This window comes from Porites lutea, chromosome 1 (assembly GCF_958299795.1).
Source record: "Porites lutea chromosome 1, jaPorLute2.1, whole genome shotgun sequence".
Classification (NCBI taxonomy): Eukaryota; Metazoa; Cnidaria; class Anthozoa; order Scleractinia; family Poritidae; genus Porites; species Porites lutea.
In genome coordinates, this window is record NC_133201.1 from 50,770,576 (window position 1) to 50,780,575 (window position 10,000).

The 10,000-nt window shown below is 37.0% G+C and overlaps 1 protein-coding gene across 1 annotated transcript in view; it reads left to right on the forward strand.

Annotated features, from left to right (window-relative positions):
* LOC140931730 (uncharacterized) overlaps nucleotides 1-10,000 on the forward strand; it is a 14,933-nt gene that overhangs the window by 4,018 nt on the left and 915 nt on the right. Inside the window, exon 2 of the mRNA XM_073381486.1 lies at nucleotides 9,428-9,766. Within this exon, the coding sequence (XP_073237587.1) occupies nucleotides 9,428-9,766 (339 nt within the window). The remainder of the gene's footprint in view (nucleotides 1-9,427; nucleotides 9,767-10,000) is intronic.

Here is a 10,000-nt window from a genome sequence, read left to right on the forward strand (position 1 = left end):
AATAGTGAACTGAACTGTTCTACTGCATAAAAAAATTTGAAATCCCAACTTTACATGGCATATTTTTCTAAGGAGATATTGAAGTTCGTGTTTTTGTCGGAAGTTACGCACAGGTCATTTTGCGAAAAATTTCTTTTTTAAGCTTAGGAAGTCTACTTTTCAGGAAAACAAGATTTATGGTGCGCCGATGAAGCCTTCCGAATTATTTTGCTTCAAAAGCACAATAAATTAAGCTAAGGTTTAGGATTTCGCGATTTTATTTCTCGCGTTATCATGGTTGTTTCAAGCTAAATCATCTTTGTCTTTTAAAATTTCAAAGAGCACACGTCAGTCGAGTAACACAAGTTCCCCCTATTTTCCGTTAGACAAACTAGAAGATACCATAGAAACTCTACAATAAAAATTTAACCCCGCCAGTTCCAGTTAAGCTGAATAATTCTTCACGTCATAAGAAATCCCAATTCAATAATTATTTAATTATTCATTCAAATAAACAAGTAAAAACAAGCCACCTCGATCGATATAAAGTTTCCGTCTTCATTTGGCTGTTACCCTCAAATTTAGAATTAAATGGGATGTTTGGCCTCGGAGCTGATATTCTTCAAATACCGTAAAATTCCGAAAATAGCCCCGGGGCTTATATTTTTCAAAGGCCTTTTTTGAGGGGCTTATTTTTTGAGGGGCTTATCTACGGAGGGAAATTTGCGTTTCAAAATCGATTGGGCTACCCTTATAGTTGGAAGGAAATTGACCGTTTTTGCTTTGTTTTAGTTTGTATTTGAGGGCAATTTCCAAGAAAAAGCCCCCAGGGGGCTTATATTCGGAGGGGCGATTTAACAGAGGGTTTTTTTGCGTTACGAATTTGTGGGGCTTATATTTGGAGGGGCTTGTACATGGAGGAGCTTATTTTCGGAATTTTACGGTACCTTGTTGTCATCTGTCGAGTTACTCTTGCTATGTTTTTAGGAAGTAGTCCTATCGGCTATTTCTTCTTGGCAAAACGTGTAAAATCTTTCACCATTTTCTCTAGCTCTACCAATGCAGCTGAGCGAACGCAACCTAGTCCCCTGGGCCTGGTCGGTTCAAACCTGGGTTAATATCAAACCCAGAGTTGGTATGAGAGCTTAAAAAGCAAATGCAGTTTACTTATCTTTGCCTACAATTTCGTGATTAGATACTCTAAGCTAGATCTATAAAGAATAGAGAAAATTATCCGAAAGAGTGCTTTTGATAAAAAGAAGAAGACACCGTGGTTAAAATTTAACCTCGGGTTAGCGCTAACCGGCGTTCGAACAATTGGGGCCAGGGCTTCTCGGTTGCCGTAATCTTTATTTTTCCAAATACCCTGTAACATTAAGGTCATTTTACTGGATATCGCAAACGTCCCCGAACTGTGATCAACACCAGCTGGTCATGAAGAATTAGAAACGGAGAAATATTTTGAATAATAATGATGCAATATACTCCCTATCAACACCGACGAGCTGTTTATTCATGACTTAAAAGCACTGAATTTGTTTGATTGTTTTTTTTTAAAGATTTATCACTCTGAAAACTATTAGCACATTTCTTACAAAAATATATTTTTGTAAAAAAGCAAATTTTACAGTTATATAGCTCCAAAAAAAGCAGGATTTTTACATAAAAATGCAGTATTTATACAACCGTATATTTATCCCCTTTTGTTACATTGAATTTTTGCATTATTTTCTGGTATTTTGGTGGTCCTGATAACAGATGGCCAACTTTATTTACTTTCGGTTAAATACCTTAGGAATTAGGATTAAAGGGGCACCACAGGCAGCCCAGACTCTATATATGGCATCTGATGGCATAGGGGTTCGTTGGAATTTCAATTTGTAAGAGAATAGTGTGAGAACAAACAAACTACGCTCTAAATTCCTCTTTTTTGAAAAGATTCGAAATAAAAATGAAACACCTTTTGTTTGTGTTATGTGTCTTACATTCAATTTGCTTCTCGAGCAATTTCGAAGCCGATTTGGCGAGTTTTAGATTTTGATACTGCAGTACAAAAAGAAATAAGAAAAGGGTAGGGAGAAGTGTGGATAAAGGATATAACCTTTTTTGTCAAAAAACAATGCTTTAAAAAAGACTAATTGCTGTATTAAGCATCAAGTCGTCAACTGGTATGCTATTACACCTCGTGCACTTTCCTGGCATCCAATTGAAACAGTGGGTATTCTGGTTTTAGAGAATCATTAACCAGGTCGCTCAATAATATGCTTTCATACACCACCACCACCACCTTCGCCGCTAAAACGTATATTTAAGTTGTGACGACTCCCGACAGACAGGCCGCCGACGAATCCCGCATTCCGCTTCTCAGTTATCAGTCAAATCCTGTGTCCCGTCAAGATATTTTGCGTTTTCTCGAATCCCGCCCCGTTTTTTGGTCAAATTCCGGATACCGAAAATGTCCTTCCAGCCCATGATTGATCGCCGCTGGTCGCATTATACGTAATTGTGTTTAGAAGCCCTGCATATCAAACAAAAACAACTCAGGGAAATTTTACTTCATTTCGCACCTGAATCTCCCTTTAGTAAATGTGAGGAGTTCCTAGGACGCAGGCAGGTCGACAATGGGTGTTTGGATAAAATGTGAGTTTGCTATTTTTCTGCGTTTGTACATCTCTGCCTTTGCGACACTTCTATAAGGAGACACGCTGTTAAACTCTTTGAGTTAGCCGTTTTAACGAGCGTTTTCAATGCCCTCCTGTGAAATCGTGAGTTGTTATTTTATCAAGCCAGTCTCTGTAAGATCCTTATATTGATTTTTTGCCACGAAATAGATTTGTATGCGTAATCAAATAGTGACGAGTGAAATTAGTTTTACGCGCGTTTCGTCCAATTTCTAGTAATTTCTTGAGCCCATAGGCAGGGGAAATTAACAAAATTTGAACAAACCGCAAGTAAAATTATTCCCTAATTTCTCGAAGTTTACTTTTTGATTACCTATTAATATTACGGGGAAAAAATTACTCTCACAATCGTGTTCTTTTAACTCGTTTTTCGAATCGAACTCCACGCACTGAGTTTAGAGCATAAATTTTGGCTTAAGTTTACAAGTTTCTGAAGTTTTCAACAAAATACCCGTTTAAATCCTTCCTGCTGTGCTCTTTTGTTTGTTTAGGATTTCTAGAGGGTCTTTCAATGCCCTAATATCTTAATTCACAACATTTTAAAACTATTTTGTAATTTCACTTGGACAATGATAAATTAACGCTGAAAATTTCGCGCCAAAATTAAGCTGAGTAATTTGTCACCCCTGATATTACAAAAAATACTTCTTAATTTTGGCGCGAAATTTCAGCCTTAATTTATAATTTGACATAAGAAATTACTTTCCAAGGAAATGTTCCGTACATCCCAGTGCCAAGATGGCGTCGAACTAATTTCAATCCGTTTCAATCTTCTTCAGTTTTGCCCATCCGTAGCATCTGTTGTTTCTGTTATGTTATTTTTACCTTCCTTTAAAGGTTTAAGCGGTTATTTTTATGTTTCTCTCAATTTAATGGGCATTTTGTAATTACCTAATTTGGCTGAATTTCGTGACACAGCTCCTTTAAGATGCCAGGGCATTAAAAGACCCTCTAGAAACCCTAAACACACGAAAGAGCACATCAAGAAGGATTTTATCTGGTATTTTTTCGAAAAATTCTGAAAATTTTGAACTTAAGCCAAACTTTAAACCTCTAAACTTAACAGAACAGTGTGTAGAGTTATCGATACGATAATTTTTCAGTATTACTGTGTAATCAGTAAAGGCAAGGGAAGTTATTAGAATTTGGACAAAACGCAAGTGAAATCATTCTCTATTTCCTTTGTCACCATTTGATTACACATACAAATCTCGCACTCTAATTGGCTGAATTTTCCCACAGGTGAATCCTCACAGAAGTTAGCGCGCACTCAAGGCAGTACGCATCAATTTCTACCCGACTATATTTTGTTTTTACCTCACAGATTGCAAAGGTTTTTTTTCTTAACACTGAGAGAAAGTATGCAAAAGTCGTTTAAGATAACGTTTAAAGGGTATCTCTTCAAGGAAAATATAGTTTGGATTTTCACACGCCATAGCGCTCGCAGATGACGACACTCACGTCATTCACCTTTCTCTAGTACTATTTCTTAGAAAATGTGAGATTTAATCCACCAAATTTGCCTAAAATCATGTATTTCATCAATTGGGTAATAGGGGTACTTTATCAGTTATGTCCAAACATGCAAGTAATGGCGAAAATGGCGAATCTGGCAAAAAATCGCCGGAGGATTGACGAAAATTTATATGCAAAGGTTTCCCTTTGAGAGCAACAATTTTGAGAAAAATGGCATATTTGGCAAAAGTGGCGAATCATTCGCCACAAAATTCAAACGAGATGGCAGAGGGGTTTGCCAATGCGCTGCATTCGTCTGGACAGATCTCAAGATTGGTCGCGCGGTTTTATTATTCTATAGAGTGCTGATGATTCAAACCTATATAATTTTAAAGATAAAGGGTCAGTATAAATTACTTGGCGATTGTAAGCCTGGGACGAACTCGTTCGTTCGTAGCAAACAGTTTAAGATGACAAAGTTTGCTAATTGTTGTACTGTGGGTCTTCAGGTCAGTGCTTTGCAAAAGAAATCGACCGAACTGTTTTCCAGAGGATAATTTCGCCAATTTAGTTTCCGTATTTGTAAATAAATATACATTATATACTAATGGAAAGAATCCCGCGAAAAATTTATGAACGTTATGTCATAAAGAACAGCTGCATGCACCCCAGTGCGAAATTAATCGAAATGATAGTGGTTTGACATTCATGAAAAGCACTTGTTTCCGAAGAGATGACAGCGGTGAGATTATTGATATTATTTTCCCTCTACTTTGGGCTCTTCTTAAAACTTTTCAAAGCTAATGATCAATGCAGAGAGGGAAAATGTCAAACTTATTCCCTCGATATCTACGGAGATGCAGTGAAAAACTTTGAGTTAGTTGGCCATGTTTTTCATCAGTTTGCCACGAGAAACCCAATTCATTGCCACAGCCTGTGTGTTGATGATTGTCGGTGTTTGTCGTTCAACTACAAGGAAAATAATGGAAGAAACGTTTGCGACTTGAATGAAGCCAGCCACTATACAGACCCGAGCTCTATCAAACATTCTCCGGGTTCACGTTTTTACAACCTTCGCAGGGCATTCAGCGGCCAAAAGGTATAAAAACGTATATCATGGTGTATATAATCTTTGCAACTTTTTTGGGCAATATTTATGGTCAAGTCAATTGTTTGTCTTTTGTATCTAAGTAATTATATAAAAGACAAATTTGTAATGTTTAAGACAAGAACAGCAGTGTTCGCCCTCGAATCCGTTAACGACTGATAAAACGTTCTGTGCCGAGTACTTTGAATAGCTTCAAAAACGTCTCCGGAGTATTTCATTTCAAAAGGACTGCTAAATATAAATGCCTTCTCTCTTTTTAAACGTGTTGACTTGAAAAATGTCAAGCAAAAGCAGTTAAACAAACAAATTTTTGGCAGAAATAGTATGCAATTAAACGTAAGTTTTGCATCTGAAGTCACGGTTAATAAGCGTTCATCACTGGCTTTCGCAATACGGCCATCCAAATGAAAGAGATTTCCACAACCGGCCGTACAAGAGGAAAACAAAATGCTCACAGTAGAGTGTCGCTTTTTATAGGCTGACCGCAACGCGACATGAATGACATTTATACGGAAATGTAAACTGGTACGAATTATATTATGTTGTTTGTGAGTCGGCATTTGGCATTGGTAGTACGTGGACCGCGGTTTGGTGTCTTCTCGGTTTAGAAAACTTCGTATTTAGTTTTAGAATATAAGTTCTGACCGGTGGACGGTGTTTTTGGATTTTTTTTTCGCTTCGGTAGGTAGATTTTGTTAGATTTTGACTTTTGATATAATGGGCCACTTGCACGAAGAGATCACGTGACCAATGCTTCCTTTAAACAATGAGTTAGAATCTTGTTGATGCCAAAAATTGTTAGAACACATAAAAATTATCTCACAACCGAAATTTGAGAGGAAACGCATTTAAGGGAGATATTTTATGGGACTTTGATTTTTCCACAAAGTAGTATGATTTGTATTGGCCGCCGTATTGGAGGGCATGCTCTTGCCCTCCAACATGGCGACCAAAACTACTTTTTGTTTAACGTATTTATTCGAATAAGCCCCCAACCTCGAATTAGCGCCCGCCTCGAATAAGCGCCCATCCGAAAGGCAGAAGAAATTGATAAGCGCCCAGTCTCGAATAAGCGCCCACCCCCTCCTCCTCCCAATCAAACTCGAATAAGCGCTCACCCCCACCACACTCACTTGAGTGAATAAATTCTAATAAGAGACTTCCCCGAGGACGGAGTTTTCTTCAGAGTGTTTTACAGAGAGGTAATTCATAGTTTTAAAATTACAGTTTGGTCATGTGACCATTTACGAACTTATTCATTTTAAGGAATTGGTGCGGGTTTAAAAAACCAAATCACCATCATTTTGTTTAAGATATGACCCACTAATCGTTTTTCGAAGGCAAAATCATATAGCTTTCATTTTCATAAAAAACGATGTCACATGACCTCTTAGTGAGAATGGCCTATTGGAATTAGGAGAACCGTTCTATGTTTATTTAGTATTCTTTATATAAAATGTTCATCCTGAAAAAACCATTTGTCATTTATTCTACCCCTGTATTAACCTGAGGCTGAATTCAAAGCTCTCCCAGTGACTTTTCAGTTTGCTGACTTTTTACCGGGTATGAAGGTCCCAATGTGTGATTAAATAATAATAATAATAATAATAATAATAATAATAATAATAATAATAATTTATATAGCGCTATTCAGCTACTCTTTCATAGTGCTTTACAATGATCAAGTTAACGTAGAACCTAAAAGCTAAAAAATATAATAAAATACCGAGATAAATTAGTTACAAAGCTTAAAAAATATATATACATTATACAAAAAATGAAAGTTAAAAATCTAAGATCTAAAAATACTAAGATAAAATTACAGATAATGAAAGAAAAAAAAATACGTGTATTAAAAATAAAAGTTAAAAACCATAGGCTTCTCTAAAAAGATAAGTCTTCAAATGTCTTTTAAAAATAGCAATTGATGGAGATTTACGAATGCTAAGATTCAAGTTATTCCATTGCCTTGGTGCAGCAATGCTGAACGCCCGATCTCCATAAGTCTTTAGTTTAGCCAGTGGCACAGTGAGCAGTTCTTGCCCACTGGAGTGTAAAGACCGAGGAGAGCCAGTGTAGCGTGAACATTATTGGGGTAATCGAATCATATTTCCTCGTTAACGTGACAATGCGAGCTGCCGTATTCTGAACACGATGTAATCTACAAACTAAGTATTTTGGAATACCATAAAGGAGTGAGTTACAGTAGTAAAGCTTGGAACTAATAAAAGCATCGATGAGAATTTGAGCAGAGTCCTGGGTGAGATATTTGCGAATCTTTGATGTATTCCTGAGATGATAATTTGTGGTGGAGTCATTTTGACAAAATGTCTTCTGGATATATTGATGAGTTTTCAAGTTGAATGCCTGATAAAATGAACTTAATCGTTTTAATTAAAAAAGCAATAAAGGAACTTTTTTTCGAAATGCATTATAGAGTTCTTAGAATCCGCTCCTCGTTCCACAATATGTGGAAAAAATCAACAGGTTCAGAAACAGAAATTTTTTTGGACACTGGGATGAACATATATTTTTGCAAAAATAATAGAAATTAATTGATTACACAACAAATCACTCTACGCCAGTCAATTAAATAAATTTACTATTCTTCTAAATAAAATAGTCAAGTTCTCTTTCTATTCAAAAGATATATCACGTTTTATTGAGAGTATTTCCAAACCGAATTTACGAAAACGATCGAGAGCTTCGCATGGTGGCGCACTGGTTTGCTAAAGAGATGACCCAAGCAAGAATCTCAACTGTTTGGGATAAATGGCCACAAGCGTGACATTTTTAATTGCAACCAATATGATAAAATTAACTAATCAACACCTCCTCAGGAAAGGTGGGAACAACAAACCGCCACGAATTAGCAAATCCTGACTACTAAATAAAGAAAATAATTTTTTTTTAAGAAGATGTGGACAGTGGCAGGTCGGAGTCTGGGGAGGTGGTGGGAAAAATTGTCAACTAAGGGTCAGAGGGATGACAGTACAGGCTGATGGCAGAGAAAGGCCGCGCAAAACAATAATAACTAAACACGTTCGATCTCCTGATTGGCCAGGGAACCACCTCCTGCACATTGCTGACAAGAAACGGGAAATGCCGAGATCATCTAACATCAAAGCCAGGGCTCGAGCCAGGACTCGAGCCAGAACTTCGAGCCTGGACTTGAGCCAGGACTCCAGTTAGGACTTTTCTAATCTTTCTGTAAGCAAAAACGTCGTGAACTGTCATTCATATTCAGTTCATGAATTTCGAGAGGACAGCTGCGACCTGTTGATGCGTCATCGCAAAGATAATGCATTTCGTAAATTTTCAATGCTAGAAGTGAACTGCTTCGTAGAAACGCAACGCCAGACTTAAAGGAAAAATTACAAGGGTCAGTTTGGCAATAATACTTCTATCACAAGTTTATTATAAATATTCATGGTTTAAAAAAGGCGAGCTTATCCAAGAGCAAGACAGCTGAACAAAATACTATTACATCTTTTATCGTTAAATTTTAACGAACTATTCACAAGATAACACGCTTAATCAAATAGTACAAGACAGCAATCATATCTTACTGAAGAGAAAGTGATTACAAGACTTTTTTTCATTAAATACTCCAGTTTAACAGGTGTGACCGGCTTAAAGCAAAGAGAAAGATTGATCAGTTGAAAAGATTGATGGTTACAAAAATCAAGAGAATTGCAAGAATCGAAAGTTAACGAAAATATCCATAAAAAGACTTTGTTTATGAAATACAAGTTTAGTTCCGTAACAGTCCGAGTCCGTCCGGCAACAGAAGAGTCTTGTAACAATTTCCTTCGTTTACATAATCATAGGAAAAAGTACAATTTTTAATAACACTAAAACGTTTTGATTAAACTTATTTGAACAGGGTGGTTGCTCCTTTTTAGAATACTGATTGCTGACAGTAACACCTTCTCGGCAACTATTCCAGTTTCGGTAATAAATTTACCATTTATTTTCCAACTTTATTTTCACGTTCAAAATTGCGTTTTTGGGTTCTTTAACATAATGTCATGTGGTAGTGACGTCATATGCGTGAATGGCTGATCAACCTTTTCCTGGGAGTTAGCTATTATGTCACGATTCGAGGATTCCACTATCACTTATAACATTTGTTCATCCTTAACTAGTTCACATGAATAATACTTCTCATCGCATCTCTCTTTCTATATCCATTTTTTTTCAGAGACACAATGTGACGCCATGTGATGGTGAAGTCACATGCATTAATGGCTGCTGCAAGAATAATCCTTGTCAGAATGGAGGAACATGTACAGAAATATGTGAGCCCACGAGTGTTCGGTACAACTGTTCTTGTCCAGCAAAGTTTTTTGGCAGACACTGTGAGTTTGAAAGAAAAAGCTGCCAGGCCTATAAAGCTGCAGGAGAAAGAAAATATGGATTGTACACAATCATTGATGACAGTGATAGAGTCTTCAAAGTATTCTGCGACTTTGACTCCGAACCCAACTTTGCATGGAACTTGATCCAGTCATTTAAGTTTTCAAACAATGATGACTTTAAGGTAAGTTAGGTTCAACTTAAACCTATGTTAGCTTAAAAATAAATCAGTTGCATTGTGTTGCATGTGATGCTGTGTTTGTCCTTGTTAGGGCACTGGACTAACAATTCGGAGGTCCCGAGTTCAAGTCCTGCCCGGACCACTGGTTTGATTTTTTCTCGGTAGTACCGAGTTCAAATCCTCGACCACGCGTGTAAATAATAGCCAACAGGCTTACCTCCGGCCAGTTGGAATTCT